Genomic DNA, 19,906 nt, shown 5'->3' on the forward strand with positions numbered 1-19,906 from the left:
CTCTCAAGATGGATAGGTTTTTTGTGTTCTTTAATTTAGTGAGCTTGTAAAACATAATAAAATTAAAGTAATGGTGCAAAGAGTTGACTGGTCGCCCAGAAAGCGATGTAAAATAGTATTATTAAGTGAACAAGGCTACAATTATAAAGAAATTAGAAGAAAAATTGGTGGAAACTTAGCCAAAGGTGGCATTTCTACTATACACTTTTCCCAAAAGGTTTCCACAATTTTAGCCACTACTGTAGGGTTTACTGCCTGAACAGGGTAGTTGGACTAGAACAGGGGTCTACAACCTTGACAACTTTAAGACTTGTGGACTTCAGTTCCCAGAATTCCTCAGCCAGCACCGCAAGTCTTAAAGTTATCAAGGTTGCAGACCCCTGGACTAGAAGACCTCCAAGATCCCTTCCAACTCTGTTATTGTGTTATACACTGTGTGTGTCAACCCATGAAAACCCAAGAATTCAACACACGGTTTCCACTTATCCTTTAATGATTTCAAAAAAATGGAGACAGAGAAGGTTGAGAAGTAAATTCATTCATTGTAAAATTTGGGGAGGTCATCTCCTAAAACAGCTTCTTCCTTGACGCCGTCTTTAGTGATGGTGACGAGGTAGATGATGCCCCCACTGGACCCGTCCCGGACCATTGCCAAGGCAATAGCTGGAGAAGGGAACAAAGGGGTTATAATCAGCCACGGAGCAGTCGATTGGACCAAAATAAAGAGATGAGGCAGAGCTACACCAATCGCGTTCAAGAGAAGGTAGCTTGGCTCTTCCCAGGGGTGAACATTCTCCAATCAGCTAAGTGCCCACCCACCACATGTCCTGACTTCATCTGAGAAACAAACAAGTTCTTGTCCTTCTCAAAAGAGGAAGCTGGATTTTTGCCACTGTTCCTATTAGTTTCGTTTCCAAGAAGCTTCCTGACCTTGCATGAGGCCCATATGTTTTCTTAGAACAGGGATCTTCAAATGTGGCCTGTTTATGACTTGTGGACTTCAACTCCCAGAATTCCTCAGCCAGGTCACTTCCACTCTGCTATTCTATTCTGTTCTGTTCTGTTCTGTTCTGTTCTGTTCTGTTCTGTTCTGTTCTGTTCTGTTCTGTTCTACTCTACTCTACTCTACTCTACTCTACTCTACTCTACTCTACTCTACTCTACTCTACTCTACTCTACTCTACTCTACTCTACAATAATGGAGCAAACAAATAAATACACAAGAACTCTTTTCCAGCTCTATTCTAATTCTGAATTCTTCCTCCAGGTTTGAACCCACACTTCTTCCACTGGGAGCGTAGGCAACGGAAAAAACAACAAAACCCAGGTATTAGATCACCCAGCCAACGGCTTCAGTTATGGAGGCTTACAGCAAGTGGGGATTGCCCTGCCAACTGTGGAGCAGCTTACTGGCGCCCACTGGAGGTGGAGAGATGCAACCAGCGGCAGTGGCAGGCATCTCGGCTTTTTCTAGGAAAGAGCTTCGATTTCAAAGAATAGAATTCTTTATTGGCCAAGTGTGATTGGACACACAAGGAATTTGGCTCCAGTGCATAAGCTCTCAGTGTACATACAAGCAATAAGTGATTAATCAGGATCATAGTCACCGTAAAAATACATTCATCATAAATCATAAGAGGCAACACTTAGTGATAGTCCTAGGATACTAAATAAGCAGTAAACACAAATCCTACTAGGATACTAAATAAAACGATATAAATCGTAAGATACAAGCAACAAAGCTATAGTCCTAAGGAGATAAGGAGATAGGTAATAGGAAAGATGAGATTAATAATAGCAATACAGCTTTGCTAGATAGTTTGACAAGTGTTGTGGGAATTAGTTGTTTAACAGAGTGATGGCATGGGGGGAAAACAACAGAGTGTCTAGTTGTTCAGGTGTGCAAAGAGGACCACCATCAAGCAAGGGGGATGGACTCAATGGCAATGGGGGTGTCGTGGGAAGAATTGAAGTACTAGGCCATTGATTGCGAACCTATGGCATACGTGCCAGAGGCAACACTCAGAGCCCTCTCTGTGGGCACGCGCACTGCCACCGCCAACAGCTCATGCAGGTCCATTAGGCCACCATGACGGCCCGAGGCGGGGCCAAGGTGCGTCGGGTGCATGAGGGGAACAGGCTCCATGCACGGGCCAAGGGCAAGATCTGCGAGGGGGCCAAGATGACCAGCAGCGCCCTGCTCTCCAACCACAAGCAAAACAGATGGGATGGAGTAGGCACGTCCGGCGGTCTGCATCACGTACCTCCCCCCCTCCCCTACTCCGCCTGCTGCTGTAGGGCTGGCCTGATATTGGCAGCAGACTGCGGAGCCCCAGAGTGCACCGGTTGAGGGGCCGGCAGGCTGTGGCTTCTGACGGACACCGTTGGTCCCCATGCACTCACTGGCCTCTGTGTGCAGGGGCTGATGGTGTCAGACAGCAGCCGCCCCGGCCTCGCCTTGCCCTGCAGCAATGGCACCCCCACCCTGCCCCCTGCCTCGCCCCGTAGGGTGAGCCTCCTGCCCAGAGCCCCACCCACCAGAGAACCCCTGCATCTCCCCCAACCCTGCCTGGCACCCACAGGTGTCCCCCCCCAAGCAACATCGAGGTCGCCACGCCCACCAGTCACGCCCACCCAGTGGGCCACACCCCTCCCCCTCCCTCTCCCCCCCCCAGGGCACCACAATGCTGATGTGGCCCTGGCACTTTGCGATAAATAAGTGGGTTTTGGGTTTGTGGTTTGGGCACTCAGTCTCTAAAAGGTTCGCCATTACTGCACTAGGCTATGGACAGATCATTTTGGAAAAACTCTGTGGAGTCAATAAGAGTCGATAATGACTTGATGGCACACAATCAATTAATCTATCTGTTGATAGTGGAATCTATTGATCCGATAGTCCACTGATCTATCAATCAATGAAATAGCTTGCCTTCCGAAGTTGTAGGTGCTCCATCCCTGGCGGTTTTTAAGAAAAGACCGGACAGCCACCTATCTGGAAGGGAATAGGATCTCCTGCTTGAGCATGGGGTTGGACTAGAAGACCTCCAAGGTCCCTTCCAACACTGTTATTCTATTCTATTTTACGATGCCCTGAACCGTGATACACGCTGCGGTTTGTGAGCTTACGACAGTTGGTCCTGCTTTTGAAAAAAAGGGATTCTGGCAGTTTCATCTCATCCTCACCGACCCAGAATGGACACAACCGCACAGATACCGTTTTTGGTGAACTGACGACATTCTTCACGACTCATGCCGGATTTGTAGGCAGAATCCACGTAACCGTAAATGAAGGTACTTCCTGACCCCCCAATGGAAAAGGGCTGCCGGTTCAACATTCCTCCCAGCGTACTGTAAACCTGTCAGAATGGAAGGAAAGGATGAATCCTGCTTCGTGGTGCAAACTCAGCAAATTGAAACATTATTGTGGCTAGAATATATTCACCATGAATTAGAATAGAATAGAATAGAATAGAATAGAATAGAATAGGAAATGAATAGAATAGAAAATGAATAGAATAGAATAGAATAGAAAATGAATAGAATAGGAAATGAATAGAATAGAATAGAATAGAATAGAATAGGAATAGAATAGAATAGAAAATGAATAGAATAGAATAGGAATAGAATAGAATAGGATAGAATAGAATAGAATAGAATAGAAAATGAATAGAATAGAATAGAATAGAATAGAATAGAATAGAATAGAATAGAATAGAATAGAATAGGAAATGAATAGAATAGAATAGGAATAGAATAGAATAGGAAATAAATAGAATAGAATAGAATAGAATAGAATAGAATAGAATAGGAAATGAATAGAATAGAATAGAATAGAATAGGAATAGAATAGAATAGAATAGGAAATAAATAGAATAGAATAGGAATAGAATAGAATAGAATAGGAAATAAATAGAATAGAATAGAATAGGAATAGAATAGAATAGAACAGAACAGAACAGAATAGAATAGAAAATAAATAGAATAGAATAGAATAGAATAGAATTCTTTATTGGCCAAGTTTGGTTGGACACACAAGGAATTTGTCTCTGGTGCAGAAACTCTCAGTGTACATACAAGCAATAGTGATAAATCATGATCCTAATCAACATAAAATACATTCATCGTAAATTATAGGATGCAACACTTAGTGATAGTCATAGGATACTAGCTAAGCAAATAATATAAATCATACTAGGATACTAAATAGAATATATTTCACCAACGAGCAGCCTCTTCTCCAAAGCCCCCCCCCCCGCTAGACCTACCTGCCCGCCCTTCTGGGGGTCCCATCCAGCCACCAGCAGGTGGGCCGAGAGTTCTGGATGCTTGTAGCTGAGGGATTTCACTAAGGTGGCTGCAGTCAGGACCCGCGGCTGCATCTCCATCTCCAGGCTGTGGGGAGAAGGGAAAAGGCTGAGCACGCTCAGTTGTGCCTCAGTTTCTCTCTCTGTGTTTTGCAGTTTGGAAGAGCAGGTCCAAAGCGGATCTCCTGAAGATCTTGGACTTCTCCGGTCACTTGTGAGGAAAGCTGCGGCTCCAGTTTCTGGGACATTTTAGCCAGGGCTTCTGAGGGGTCATTTACACAATGCTTTTAACCTGGATGTTGAGTTAACCCATTTTCTGGGCTTTGTCCTTTGTACAACAAAGAGGCTGGATTTGCCTGCCATGCTAAGCCCCCACCCAAGTAACCCTGACTAAAATTGACCACAGGTAGCCCCAAATTTATTTGGCTAATTGAGAAATTTGTTAAGAAATTCGGCAAGAAAGGTAATAAAATGGAGCAAAACTCACTTCACAAATGTCTCACTTAACCACGTAAATTTGGAACTCTGTTGTGCTTGTAAATAGAGGACTACCTGTATATCTACTCAGAAGGAAGTGTTATCTGCAAGGGGATTTAATTTAATTCCTAATGTGTATAAAGGACCGGATTCTTCTACCATCCCTGAGTCCCAATTTCTGTGGATTTTCCATTTGTTTCCTGACGACTCAAAGTGAGTGCATGAGGATTATTAAAAAAAAAATATTTTTGGCTCTTCTGGATTAGTAAAAATAAATTGAGGGATGGGTTTTAATCACGTTTTAAGAAGTTTAAGAAATTGTGGCTAGGTATGGTGAGGAGAGTGTAGAGGAGAAGGTTAGGTTCTTTGTCTTCCCCGTGTGTAAAATGGGTATAATCATCACTACGAAGGTGCAGTAAGTCTATTTATGCTTCCCTCTAAAAGAACAAAGCAATTGGCACCATTTGGGCTGTAATTGTTCTTCCACTCACTTGGGAGAAAAATCCCCTGAACTGCCTTGCAAATGGCAATCTGAAAATAAAAGAAGCAGACTTTGGAAGGAAAAGGACTGCAGGCAACGCCCAAGATAGCTACAGGGTTCCTGGCTTCCGTTGTCGGTACTTTCCAACTCCTGCTCCAGGGAGCATTTGATGCCCTGATTGGAGCCAATGGGATCCACCGTTTGGCGACTGCCTTTTCTGGGAAATCAAGTGATAGAAAAGAAGCACCAGTTTTATCATGGCCACCAGGGGGGGGGGCGATGCTGCCCTTTCTGGGAAATCAAGTGCTAGAAAAGAAGCGCCATTTTTATAATGGCCACCAGGGGGCGATGCTGCCTCAGTAAGTTTTCCCCACCAAGGACAGGGTGAGCTGGAAATTTTGACTCTCTCACAGATACACCAAGGAATGAATAAATGATTGGGTTTATTGATGTAAGGATTGCTTGAGGCACATTTTTCCCTGTTCAGAGGGGAAGGAGAGAAGGCTTTCTTGTTCCCAGAGGCCCAGGGAAAAACATTTCTCTTTCGCTTTTCTGACACGAGGCTCAGCTCACGAGGCAGAAGAAACGACGGATGGAAACTAATCAAGGAGAGAAGCAACCTGGAATTAAGGAGAAATTTCCTAACGGTGAGGACAATTAACCAGTGGAGCAAGTTGTAGGTGCTTCATCAATGGAGGTTTTTAAGAAGAGACCGGACAGTCACTTGTCTCAAATGGTGTAGGTTCTCCTGCCTGAGTAGGGGGTTGGACTAGAAGACCTCCAAGGTCCCTTCCAGCTCTATTCTGATTAATTAAGCTTATGACAGAAGATGAGAATAGAGTGGTGTGGCATGGGATTAGAATAGAATAGAATAGAATAGAATAGAATAGAATAGAATAGAATAGAATAGAATAGAAGAATAATAATAGAATATTAATAGAATATTAATAGAATAGAATAGAATATTAGAATAGAATAATAATAGAATATTAGAATAGAATAGAACAATAGAATATTAGAATAGAATAGAATAATAATAGAATATTAGAATAGAATAGAATAGAATAGAATAGAATAGAATAGAATAGAATAGAATAGAATAGAATAGGAATAGGAATAGGAATAGGAATAGAATAATAGAGTTGAAAGGGACCTTGGAGGTCATCTAGTCCAACCCTCTACTCAGGCAGGAAACCCTATCCCATTTCAGATAAATGGCTATCCAATCTCTTTTCAAAAACTTCCAGGGTTGGAGCATTCACAACTTCTGGGGGCAGGTTGTTCCACTGATTAATTGTTCTAACTGTCAGGAAATGTCTCCTTAGTTCTAGGTTGCTTCTCTCCTTGATTAGTTTGAGCATAGAGATCGCTTTGTTTTTACACCAAAAATTCACAGAGTTCACGGGTAGAAAAACTGCTGCATCTTACGATTTGGGAGATTTTTAAATGTTAACACACACACAAATACACACACCAATGTTTCTGCTATTTGCTTTTAGGCTTCGTAGTGTGTATTTCCTGACTTTCAGAAAGGAGTCTCTGAAAAGATACGACACACACAAAGATCCCCTGAAAATGTTCCTCTATATAAAGGAGACCTTTGTGTTCACTGAACAATGAAGAAGCAGGGCTGGGCACAGAGGTGGGGTCCCAAAAGTCAAGATGGTGGTGAGGAATGTATTGTCCGATGACTGCCTTGATGGCTAATTTCCACTCTTCCCCTTTCTTTGCCTGTTCATCCCTGATTACCACTGATCAGAAGTGCATCACGCTTACACTATCTTGATCAAGAGTCTTCAAACTTTAAGACGTGTGGACTTCAACTCCCAGAATTCCTCAGCACTCTGGGAGTTGAAGTCCTCAAGTCTTAAAGTTGCCAAGTTTGAAGACCCTTGATCTAGAAGATCCTACTTGTGCTCTGCTGATATCTCTTCCTTCTTCTCACTTTGCATCAACCCCTCCCCTCTAGGCCCCCACAGGATCTGAAACCTGCCAGTTGGTGCCCCTTGAGTGTGCTTTCCTTTCAGAGATCAGAAGATGGGCAGAGCTGGAGACTACTCTGAGGTTGGGCTTCCGTGAAAGAGGAGGTGGACTCCATTGAGCAGCTCCTTAGACGTCCTCACCTGTGAAACTCCAGCTGGTAATTGATCAGGTCAACAATGGCCTGAGCATCAGCTGCGGAGCCGGAGAGCGCGCAGTAAATCCGGTCATGCAGGGGCTCTAGCTTGTTGAAGAAGCAGTTGACCACCGACTCCCTGGAAAGAGGAAGACAAGACATTGAAAGCAATCAGGACAGAATGGAATGGAATGGAATGGAATGGAATGGAAGGTAAGGTAAGGTAAGGTAAGGTAAGGTAAGATAAGATAAGATAAGATAAGATAAGATAAGATAAAGGAATGGAATATAATATATAATATAGAATGGAAGGGAACAGAAATAGAAATAGAAATAGAAATAGAAATAGAAATAGAAATAGAAATAGAAATAGAAGGGAAGGGAAGGGAAGGGAACGGAACAGAACAGAATAGAAATAGAAATAGAAATTAAAATAGAAATAGGAATGGAAGGGAAGAAGAGAAGAGAAGAGAAGAGAAGAGAAGAGAAGAGAAGAGAAGAGAAGAGAAGAGAAGAGAAGAGAAGAGAAGAGAAGAATAGAAATAGAAAGGAATGGAATGGAATGGAATGGAATGGAATAGAATAGAATAGAATAGAACAGAACGGAACGGAACGGAACGGAACGGAACAGAACGGAATGGGAATAGAAGGGAAGGGAAGGGAAAAGAGAAGAGAAGAGAAGAGAAGAGAAGAGAAGAGAAGAGAAGAGAAGAGAAGAAGAAGAAGAATAGAAATAGAAATAGAAATAGAAATAGAAATAGAAAAATAAATAGAAATAGAATGGAATGGAATGGAATAAGAATAAGAATAAGAATAAGAATAGAATAGAATTCTTTATTGGCCAAGTGTGATTGGACCCACAAGGAATTTGTCTCCGGTGCATAAGCTCTCAGTATACATACAAGCAGCAAGTGATAAATCATGTTCATAATCATCATAAAAACACATTCATCAGAAATCATAAGATACAACACTCCGGGATAGCCATAGGATACTAAATAAGCCATCGAGCTAAATCATACTAGGATACTAAATAAAACAATGAATATAAATCGCAAGAGACAGAGGGAGAACAAGGTCCTTCACACGATCATTTTACCACACTTCTGCCGTGGTGCACTTTCCATACTTCACACAACCAGCAAGACTGGACTGTTCAGCCTAAGAAGGCTTCTCCCTGCCTCCCCATCCTTTGCAAAGCAACAGCTGCGTGTGAAATTCACCTGCCAGCAAGGTCACCTGACCTGCGTGGGCACTTCCATTTCTCTTTGGTTAAATCAAAGCTCTCCAAACCTGACAACTTGAAGACTTGCGGACTTCAACTCCCAGAATTCCCCCAACCGGCACATGGGGAATATGCTTTAAGTCAGGGGTCTTCAAACTTGGCACTTTTATGACTTGTGGACTTCAACTCCCAGAATTCCTCAGCCAGGCATGCCTGGCTGAGGAATTCTGGGAGTTGAAGTCCACAAGTCATAAAAGGGCCAAGTTTGAAGACCCCTGCTTTAAGGCGCTGCCTAAAATCTCACCTAGTTTCATTTCATGGTAGCACCAAGCCAACTTTGGCTGATCTGGAAAGGTTCCGGTTAATACTTGGATGGGGGACCACTAGGAAATCCCACGGAGGAGGATTAGACTGGGTGGTTGAAAAAACACCCTGGAATAAGGTAAGAGCAAAGGACCTCTGGATTATCTCAAAGAAAACTATTTGGGCCTGTCCCTCAGGTCACCAAGAGTTGACCCGAAGGAGACTTTCCCTTCCCTTCTGGGCAATGAAAGATATTAGACCTTTCCTCACATTCACTCAGACACACATTCCTGCAGATCCTTACCCCGCAGAAACTCGGGAGTCGGAGCCCAGGACGACCCCACCATCAAACTCCACGGCCATGATGGTGGTCTGTAGAGGAGAAGAGAACAAGTGTTATTTGTAGAGCGGAAGAGAAGTATTAGCACTACGAGGCAGTTCCTAGTGCAGAGCAACAAAGATGATTAGGGGACTGGAGGCTAAAGCATATAAGGAACGGTTGCTGGAATTGGGCATGTCTAGTTTAATGAAGAGAAGGACGAGGGGGGACATGATAGCAGTCTTCCAGTATCTCAGGGGCTGCCACAAAGAAGAGGGAGTCAAGCTATTCTCTAAGGCGCCTGAAGGCAGGACGAGAAGCAACGGATGGAAACTAACCAAGGAGAGAAGCAACTATTCTATTCTATTCTATTCTATTCTAATCTGTTCTGTTCATTTTCTATTCTATTCTATTCATTTCCTATTCTATTCATTTCTTATTCTATTTTATTCTATTCATTTCCTATTCTATTCATTATTCTATTCTATTCTATTCTATTCTATTCTATTCATTTCCTATTCTATTCATTTCTTATTCTATTTTATTCTATTCATTTCCTATTCTATTCATTATTCTATTCTATTCTATTCTATTCTATTCTATTCATTTCCTATTCTATTCATTTCTTATTCTATTCTATTCTATTCTATTCATTATTCTATTCTATTCTATTCCTATTCTTTTCCTATTCTATTCATTCCCTACTCTACTCTACTCTATTCTACTTACTCTACTCTATTCATTTCCTATTCTATTCATTTCCTATTCTATTCTATTCTATTCTATTCTTTTTCCTTTTCTATTCATTCACTACTCTACTCTATTCTATTCTATTCATTTCCTATTCTATTCATTCCCTTTTCTATTCTATTCATTTCCTATTCTATTCTATTCTATTCATTTCCTATTCTATTCTATTCTATTCTAATCCCTATTCTTTTCCTATTCTATTCATTCTACTCTACTTACTCTACTCTACTCTACTCTATTCATTTCCTATTCTATTCATTTCCTATTCTATTCATTCCCTATTCTATTCTATTATTTTTCCTATTCTATTCATTTTCTACTCTACTCTACTCTATTCTATTCATTTTCTATTTTATTCATTCCCTATTCTATTCTATTCTATTCTATTCTTTTTCCTATTCTATTCATTCCCTATCTACTCTAATCTACTCTACTCTACTCTACTCTACTCTATTCTATTCATTTCCTATTCTATTCATTTCCTATTCTATTCATTTCCTATTCTATTCTATTCTATTCTATTCTATTCTATTCTATTCTATTCTATTCTATTCTATTCTATTCTGAGAAATGGACGTCTTTTATTTCCTTTTTTGCTGCTTTGGGAACTATTCTTCCCTCTCTTCATCATCTCTTTGCTTTCTTCAAGAGGGGAGTGGATGGGAGACACCTTGCCTCACTAGGGAAAAGTTCTCTGTTTTCCCAGCACCTGGTGCGGCCTGTGTCCAGGTTCTCGTGTCGCCCAAGCAAGACCTCGCACACACTTGGTTCCTTCTTGGTGTTTAGTCCCCAAGCCAGAGGGACAACTGATGATTGCACACATATGGTTGAGTTCCATCAGCCACAGCCAGAGAAAAATTGAAGGGAGGTACAATGACCAGTGATGAATGATTATCGCATTGTATTTATCTTATTACAGTTCTGTCTTTTAACATTGTAAGCCTCTCAAAGTTACCAAGTTGTAAGATGGGCAGCTAATACATTTTATGAATGAATGAATGAATCAATGAATGAATCAATGAATGAATGATAATGGAAGTTAGAATGCAATAATACCGGCCTGGTTGTGGGCTACCCACCATTATAGACAAAAGAACAGGGACTCCAGTTGCGTTATCTAGATGTTGTGTCCTTGCATGGGAAGCCAACAGCATCCTGGAGAGGCTGCAGCTGCATGACAGGGTGAAAAAGAGCACACCTGCAGCCTGGGACATGCCTCCATGCTCAGCTGTCACAGAAGTCAGGGGGGGCAGCAGTGTCAGGGTTCCCCTGGGCTCCATGAGGCCAGTGTCCCAGATGCCTCCTTTCCTGAGCTGGTGAGATGTGGCAATAATTTTTCGAGCCCTGGTTACAGCTCATCTCGACCCCCGCATCAGGCCCCGAGTGAGGCCAGCCTTGACATTTAACAGGTGCAAAATGTACAGGTGGATTGCTTATGGGTGCAGAGTAGTGGATCAGGTTTAATGCCTGTATTAAAGGATCCTGGAGAAAACCGGGTCGTCACTGGGAGACGAAAATGACTCGAATCAGAATCGGAATCAAATTAGAGCTGGAAGGGACCTTGGAGGTCTTCTAGTCCAGCCCCCTGCTCAAGCAGGAGACCCTGTATACCATTTCAGACAAGTGGCTGTCCAGTCTCTTCTTTAAAACCTCCAGTGATGAAGCACCCACCAACGTCTGGAGGCAAGCTGTTCCACTGGTTAATTGTCCTCACTGTTAGGAAGTCTCTCCTTAATTCCAGGTTGCTTCTCTCCTTGATTAGTTTCCATCCATTGTTTCCTGTCCTGCCATCTGGTGCTTTGGAGAATAAACTTAATGGAACATAATCAATTGAAAACTCCTGCTGTGAACTCCGTGTGGTGTCAGCAAGGGCGTCTGACCAGCAAATGCTCAGCTCCACCCAGTTGCCCCTGACTCTAACCTGAATGAAGGGATTACATAGTTGTAAAAGGGAGTTTAGCTGAATCAATCGAAAACCCCGTTGAAAAGATCTGTGCGGTTGCCAGTTGGTTTTGTGTAGCTGCCAGCAGCCTGAAAACAAGCCAAGCCACAAATCTGGGCAGGAAATCTCAGCGTTTTGGCAAAGTTGCATCTCCTGCGGTCACGGTTCTGACAGATGAAATGCTTCAAAAGAACTTCGAGGCATTATTTACCTTAAAGAATCTTTATTTTGAGTAGCATAATATTAGCACTGCATAATTGAAGCCAAAAACTGAATTCCCCTCCCCTGAGCACATAGTATCAAAGCACAATTCCCTCCTCCAATTAACAGTCATAAATCACATTCCCCAATTAGCTTGAAGCACGGGCTTTCTCTCCAGTTATCCAGCCCGCCAATTCCTTATCAGCTCTGGTTACAATAACCTTGTTTCTCACACTAGGTTTGGTGTTGCTATGTAGCTGGACTCTCATTCACATCCCCTCTTCCAGCATCATCTAACTCTAAAAGCAAAAGGTAAAAGATGGCTACATTCCCCTCTGTTGTCAATGCAAAAATATCCGATGTTAGCAGCGTTGACACCTGCCTTGCTATCTAATCGGAGCTGGGAAATCCGAGTGCTGAACGTGAGTCATTTTTCCAGCTAAGAAGGGGAATTTGGGCTGGCCGGGAACCCCGAGGCCCTTCCCCATGCCAAGCCTGGCATGCAGCACGGAAAAAGTCTCTCCGTGCCTGTTGGGGCTTTGCATGGAATTTTACAGTGTGCAGGGAAGGAAGAGCCTTCTCCATCCCAGTCTGGTGGAAGGTCCAAAGATCAGCTTTATCGGTGACTTTGCAGCTGGATTAGAGGACGCCAGCTTCCTTATGGCCAACACATCCACCCACTGAAACCGTTTGCAGAGGAAAACCCAGCAGTACTACTAATCCTCGGCTTATGACCGTAATTGACCCCCTAAGCGAGATTTGCCCCATTTTACCACCTCCCATGCCCCAATTGTTTTTTTTAATTGTACTAGTGGACAATCACTTAAAAATAATAATAATAATAATAATAATAATAATAATAATAATAATAATAATAATAAGAAGAAGAACAACAACAACAACAACAACAACAACAACAATAATAATAATAATAATAATAATAATAATAATAATAATAATAATAATAATAAAAATTGGAAGGGACCTTGGAGGTCATCTGGTCTAACCCGCTGCTCAGGCAGGAAACCCTATACCATTTCAGACAAATGGCCGTCCAGTCTCTTCTTAAAAACTTCCATATTAGCCAGCCGTGTGCTGCAGCTGCCAAAAAGGCCAACACAGTGCTAGGCTGCATTAACAGAGGGATAGAATCAAGATCACGTGAAGTATTAATACCACTTTACAAGGCCTTGGTAAGGCCACACTTCAAATACTGCATCCAGTTTTGATCGCCATGATGTAAAAAAGATGTTGAGACTCTAGAAAGAGTACAGAGAAGAGCAACAAAGATGATTAGGGGACTGGAGGCTAAAACATATAAGGAACGGTTGCTGGAATTGGGTATGTCTAGTTTAATGAAGAGAAGGTCGAGGGGGGACATGATAGCAGTGTTCCAATATCTCAGGGGCTGCCACAAAGAAGAGGGAGTCAAGCTATTTTCCAAAGCGCCTGAAGGCAGGACAAGAAGCAATGGATGGAAACTAACCAAGGAGAGAAGCAACCTAGAAGTAAGGAGAAACTTCCTGACAGTTAGAACAATTAACCAGTGGAACTACCTCCCTCCAGAAACGGTGAATGCTCCAACACTGGAAGTTTTTAAGAAGAGACTGGACAGCCATTTGTCTGAAATGGTATAGGGTTTCCTGCCTGATCAGGGGGTTGGACTAGATGACCTCCAAGGTCCCTTTCAACTTCATTATTATTATTATTATTATTATTATTATTATTATTATTATTATTATTATTATTACAATTGAGTCCCAAATTTACACTGCTAAGTGAGACATTTATGAAGTGAATTTTGCCCCAGTTAAATGAATCTTTGCTGTCGTTAAGTTCATGACATGGCTGCTAAGTCTGATTTCCCCACTGACTTTGCCGGTCAGAAGATTGCAAAAGGGGCTCACGTGACCCTGGGACACTGCAGCCGTCATAAACGTGAGTCAGTTGCCAAGCATCTGAATTTCGATCACGTGACGGTGGGGAATGCTGTGTGTCTGAAAAACAGTCCTGTCATTTTTTTCTCCAGTGGTGTCGTAACTTGGAACGGTCACTAAATGAACTGTAGTGAAGTCGAGAACAACCTGTCCTTGCAGAGAGCCATTTGTGATAACCAGGGCAGACCGTTTGAGCGACAGGAGAGTTACATTCATTTCCTGGTGGTGCTTCCTCCCCTCCCCCACCATCTCCCCTACTCTACTTTCCAGGCTTTCGTGGAGGTGGAATCCCCGATAAGAGCTTCATGCTGAGCCAGAAGCAGGAGAAGACCCCAAAGGAAGAGGCTTAGATCTATTGCAGGGGTCCCCAACCTGTGGGCTGTGGCTGACTACCGGGCCGCGGCAGCTTGGCAACTGGGTCACATGAAGGGATGGCCAGTGCACGTGCACACATGTGTGCACTCAAACCCCCACACTTGCGCTAGTGCTGCCCTGAGCATCCCACTGGCACTATCGCGACTCCCTGAGCGTCCCACCGGCACTAGCACCGCCCCAAGCATCCCACCGGTGCTAGCGCTGCCCCTTTTGCAGCACTCGTGCCCATGCCCCATTTGCATGTGAACATACCCATTTGTGTGTGCGCATGCGCTCACATGTGGCCCATTTGTGCACACACACACACCGGGTTCATTTTTGTGCAGCCCATTTGCACACATGCACGTAGCAGTGCCTGCCTCCCTTTCCGGGCTGCCAAATCAAAAAGGTTGGAGACCTCTGATCTACTGTATTCAAAACTACATCTTCCACACCTAGTTAGGGGGATCCCACAGGGAAACAAATTACGCAGACGGAATCACACACGCCCCAGCAAGGATATCAAATATTAACAGCCTGATCATTATCCCCCATCACAATGGCAAATTTCAATACAGGTAGTCCTCAAAGTCCCGGCCAACTGCTCCTTGTCTGTTTGGTTCAGGTTTCAGCTGCTGTCAACCAGCTGGCCAACCTTATAGGGTTGTTGTGAGAGGAATGGAAGGAGAACATTTTGACCCTGCAGAAATGGAGCACAACCCAGGCCTAATTATGGTTTGCAGAAAGATGGAACCCGTTACTAACCAGCCACCAGTGCTGAGGAGATATCTTAAATAAATACCATATAGGTAGTCCTCGAACTTACGACCACAATTCAGCCCCCATTTTCTGCCACTAAGCGAAACATTAGTTGAGTTTTGCCCCATTTGATGACCTTCCTTGCTGTGGTCGTTAAGTGAATCGTTGTTAGCTGTTAAATGAGTCACGCGGTTTGTTAAGCGAACTTGGCTTCCCCGTCCGCATTGCTCGTCAGAAGGTCGCAAAAGGGGATCATGTGACCCGGCGACACTGCGACCGTCACAAATACGAGTCAGTTGCCAAGCGTCTGAATTTTGATCATGTGACCCTGGGGATGCTGCAACAGTCATAAGTGTGAAAGCTGGTCTTTATTCGAGAAGCATAACTTTGGCACTTACATAGTCGAAGCCAAAAACTGGATTCCCCTCCCCTGAGCACATAGTATCAAAGCACAATTCCCTCCTCTGATTGACAGTCATAAATCACATTCCCCAATTAGCTTGAAATGCAGGCTCTCCCTCCAGTTCTCCAGCCCGCCAATTCTTATCATCTCTTATTTTATTAACCTTTGTTCACACACTGGGTCCGGTTTTATTATGTCTAACTAAACCCTCATGCACATTCCTCCCCACCCCCAGCATCATCTAACTCTAAAAGTAAAACATAAGAAGAAAATGTGCATCTCCAACTGTTGTCAAAGCAAAAATGTCCGATGTTAGCAGTGTTGACAGCCGCTCTAACTTTGAATGGTCACTAAACGAACGGTTGTTAAGTCGAGGATTACCTGCATTATTTTATTTGAATAATTTACAGTTACACACTTAAAGAAAGCACTGTTTAGATCCATGTTTCACAATCTGGTTGTTCTCCCTGGAGGGCCAGATTCAACTCTGCCCAAATGGCGCTGGGTTGTAACTGGGTGTGACAAATCTTTAGTGAGGGAGACTTGCTCCTTCACATTAGAAGGCCTCTGGGGCATGGGAAATCACTCCAAGTGTGGGCTGCCCATCTTCCAGCCTCAGTTTCTCCATCAGTAAGTGGAGTCTCCTGGTTACTTCACAGACACGTCAGTCCTCTTTTTGGGGGCAAGCAGAAGGAAACTCCTTTCTTTTTTTTCAACGCCTCGGTCTGGGATTTCCTGATGGTTTCCCATTTCCTTTTAATGTATGCTGAATAGTGTATATCTAAAGTGACAATAAAGTCTGTCTGTCTGTCTGTCTGTCTGTCTGTCTGTCTGTCTGTCTGTCTGTCTGTCTGTCTGTCTATCTATCTATTGGATGATGCCAGATTTTGTGTGACACCTGGAGCTTTGTGCTTCCAGAGCAAGTGGGGTTGACTATTTTGGATAGGTAGGTAGGTAGGTAGGTAGGTAGGTAGATAGGTAGATAGATAGATAGATAGATAGATAGATAGATAGATAGATAGATAGATATAGATAGATAGATAGATAGATAGATAGATGTAATTTATATCCATCCATCCATCCATCTATCGTCTGTCTGTCTGTCTGTCTGTCTGTCTGTCTGTCTGTCTGTCTGTCTGTCTGTCTATCTATCTATCTATCTATTGGATGATGCAGATTTTGTGTGACACCTGGAGCTTTGTGCTTCCAGAGCGAGTGGGGTTGACTATTTTGGATAGATAGATAGATAGATAGATAGATAGATAGATAGATAGATAGATAGATAGATAGATAGATAGATAGATAGGTAGGTAGGCAGGCAGGCAGGCAGGCAGGCAGGCAGGTAGATAGACTGACAGGCAGGCAGACAGACAGATAGACAGGCAGGCAGACAAGCAGACAGGTAGGTAAGTAGGTAGGTAGGTAAAAAGATAGATAGATAGATAGATAGATAGATAGATAGATAGATAGATAGATAGATAGATAGATAGATAGATAGACAGACAGACAGACAGACAGATGTAATTTATATCCATCCATCCATCTATCTATCTATCTATCTATTGATCTATATCTAGCATCTATCTTTCTCTACCTACCTACCTACCTACCTACCTCTTTCTATTTGGCTATCTAGCTATCTATCACTCTATCATCTCTCTTTTCTCTCTCACCTACCTACCCCTCTCTTTTTCTCTCTCTGTCTCTGTCTCTCTTTCTATCCCTGCTTAGCTTTTCTCATGTTGCCCACCCAGGTGGTGTCGTAACCATTTGCACACACAAAAAAAAATGGGAGCAGCTGTGACTGGCGGGCGATTGCCCAGCCAAGGTTTGCTTTTCAGGCCAGATTCAGCCTTGCAAGCAGAAAGCAAGCCCTTCAGGTCTCTTGAATTCAAACCGTCTCCCCGACGCAACTTCCTTCTCTGGCCGGCGGGCCCCCTTCCTCTCCGACGCCCCACCCTCCCTCCTCCTCCTCCTCCGCCTCCTCCTCCCGTTGCAACGTTTGGGGGACCCTTGAGGCTGAACCCCTCCTCCTCCCCCTCTGCAGAGCCACTCACCCCGGTGCTGATCTTGGTCACCCCGCGGTGGTCCATCGCGGGTCCTGTCCACGAAGCGCTTCCGTGAAAATCCCGGCTTTGAGATCGAAAGTGATAGCGGAGATTCTCCGGGCGCAACGCCTCCCGCGGACACCAGGGGGCGCCCCGACCTGTCAATCAGTCCAGGAAGAAGCGCCGCGACGGCGAGCGCAGAGCGGGCCTTGGACTACAGCCACTATTATCCCCAGCCAGTTAACCCGAAGGAAGGGGGCGGGGGAAGGGGGCTCGGCGTCGCTTCCCCACGCGGCTTCCCCACGCGCGGGAACCCGCTTCTGGAAGCGGGTTCCCTGCCAAGGCGGCCTTTCAGACGCACGGAAGAAGCCTGAGCCAGGGAACTCTTTCCAACCACTAAAAGAAATACTACACGTCTTGCTTCCTGCACAAGTGTACAGGTAGTCCTCGACTTACAACGGTTCGTTTAGTGACCGTTCAAAGTTACAAGGACACCGACAAAAGTGACTCGTGCACCCCTTTTCACAGTTACCTTGCAGCATCCCCACGTTCAAAATTTGGACACTTAATAATAATAATAATAGTAAAGTTGGAAGGGACCTTGAAGGTCATCTAGTCCAGCCCCCTGCTCAGGCAGGAAACCCTATACCATTTCGGACAAATGGCTGTCCAGTCTCTTCTTAAAAACTTCCAGTGTTGGAGCATTCACCGCTTCTGGAGGCAGGTTGTTCCACTGGTTAATTGTTCTCACTGTCAGGAAGTTTCNGTAGGTAGGTAGGTAGGTAAATAGATAGATAGATAGATAGATAGATAGATAGATAGATAGATAGATGATAGATGTAATTTATATCCATCCATCCATCCATCCATCTATCTATCTATCTATTGATCTATATCTAGCATCTATCTTTCTCTACCTACCTACCTACCTACCTCTTTCTATTTAGCTATCTATCGCTCTATCATCTCTCTTTTCTCTCTCACCTACCCTACCACCTACCTACCCCTCTTTTTCTCTCTCTCTCTCTGTCTCTCTCTCTATCCCTGCTTAGCTTTTCTCATGTTGCCCACCCAGGTGTTGCCGTAACCATTGCACACAAAAAAAATATGGGAGCAGCTGTGACTGGCGGGCGATTGCCCAGCCAAGGTTTGCTTTTCAGGCCAGATTCAGCCTTGCAAGCAGAAAGCAAGCCCTTCAGGTCTCTTGAATTCAAACCGTCTCCCCGACGCAACTTCCTTCTCTGGCCGGCGGGCCCCCTTCCTCTCCGACGCCCCACCCTCCCTCCTCCTCCGCCTCCTCCTCCTCCCGTTGCAACGTTTGGGGGACCCTTGAGGCTGAACCCCTCCTCCTCCCCCTCTGCACAGCCACTCACCCCGGTGCTGATCTTGGTCACCCCGCGGTGGTCCATCGCGGCTTCTGTCCACGAAGCGCTTCCGTGAAAATCCCGGCTTTGAGATCGAAAGTGATAGCGGAGATTCTCCGGGCGCAACGCCTCCCGCGGACACCAGGGGGCGCCCCGACCTGTTAATCAGTCCCGGAAGAAGAGCCGCGACGGCGGGCGCAGAGCGGGCCTTGGGCTACAGCCACTATTATCCCCAGCCAGTTAACCCGAAGGAAGGGGGCGTGGGAAGGGGGTTCGGCGTCGCTTCCCCACGCGGCTTCCCCACGCGCGGGAACCCGCTTCTGGAAGCGGGTTCCCTGCCAAGGCGGCCTTTCAGACGCACGGAAGAAGCCTGAGCCAGGGAACTCTTTCCAACCACTAAAAGAAATACTACACGTCTTGCTTCCTGCACAAGTGTACAGGTAGTCCTCGACTTACAACGGTTCGTTTAGTGACCGTTCAAAGTTACAAGGACACCGACAAAAGTGACTCGTGCACCCCTTTTCACAGTTACCTTGCAGCATCCCCACGTTCAAAATTTGGACACTTAATAATAATAATAGTAAAGTTGGAAGGGACCTTGAAGGTCATCTAGTCCAACCCCCTGCTCAGGCAGGAAACCCTATACCATTTCGGACAAATGGCTGTCCAGTCTCTTCTTAAAAACTTCCAATGTTGGAGCATTCACCGCTTCTGGAGGCAGGTAGTTCCACTGGTTAATTGTTCTAACTGTCAGGAAGTTTCTCCTTAGTTCTAGATTGCTTCTCTCCTTGATTAGTTTCCACCCGTTGCTTCTTGTCCTGCCTTCAGGCGCTTTGGAGAATAGCTTGACTCCCTCTTCTTTATGGCAACCCCTGAGATATTGGAACACTGCTATCATGTCCCCCCTCGTCCTTCTCTTCATT

General features: G+C 44.4%; 1 protein-coding gene across 3 annotated transcripts; it reads right to left on the reverse strand.

The window, feature by feature from the left end:
• Nucleotides 1-472: 472 nt before the first annotated feature.
• On the reverse strand, nucleotides 473-19,086 carry PSMB9 (proteasome subunit beta 9). Of its 3 annotated transcripts, none has more exons than XM_015826096.1 (6): nucleotides 18,993-19,086; nucleotides 9,211-9,278; nucleotides 7,386-7,517; nucleotides 4,266-4,392; nucleotides 3,215-3,356; nucleotides 473-663 (listed from the first exon to the last, which is right to left on the reverse strand). In XM_015826096.1, the coding sequence occupies exons 1-6, from the start codon at nucleotides 19,026-19,028 to the stop codon at nucleotides 536-538; spliced, it is 633 nt and encodes a 210-aa protein (XP_015681582.1). In that variant the 5' UTR covers nucleotides 19,029-19,086; the 3' UTR covers nucleotides 473-535. The 3 variants fall into 3 exon arrangements, with proteins under 3 accessions (XP_015681582.1, XP_015681581.1, XP_015681583.1); XM_015826095.1 differs by lacking the exon at nucleotides 18,993-19,086 and adding an exon at nucleotides 17,629-17,722; XM_015826097.1 differs by lacking the exon at nucleotides 18,993-19,086 and adding an exon at nucleotides 17,629-17,722 and having other exon boundaries at nucleotides 3,184-3,356.
• Between the last annotated feature and the right edge of the window lie 820 nt (nucleotides 19,087-19,906).

This window comes from Protobothrops mucrosquamatus, unplaced genomic scaffold (assembly GCF_001527695.2).
Source record: "Protobothrops mucrosquamatus isolate PMUCROS unplaced genomic scaffold, P.Mucros_1.0 scaffold2955, whole genome shotgun sequence".
Classification (NCBI taxonomy): domain Eukaryota; kingdom Metazoa; phylum Chordata; class Lepidosauria; order Squamata; family Viperidae; genus Protobothrops; species Protobothrops mucrosquamatus.

What these genes read in the sequence shown, in the direction of transcription:
- PSMB9 (XM_015826096.1), bottom strand. Translation starts at nt 19,028, where the DNA reads ATGGACCACCGCGGGGTGACCAAGATCAGCACCGGG. An exon ending in TGACCAAGATCAGCACCGGG is followed by an intron (nt 9,279 to 18,992) that starts GTGAGTGGCTGT and finishes TCTCCTCTACAG; the next exon opens with ACCACCATCATGGCCGTGGA. An exon ending in TACCAGCTGGAGTTTCACAG is followed by an intron (nt 4,393 to 7,385) that starts GTGAGGACGTCT and finishes TTCTCCCCACAG; the next exon opens with CCTGGAGATGGAGATGCAGC.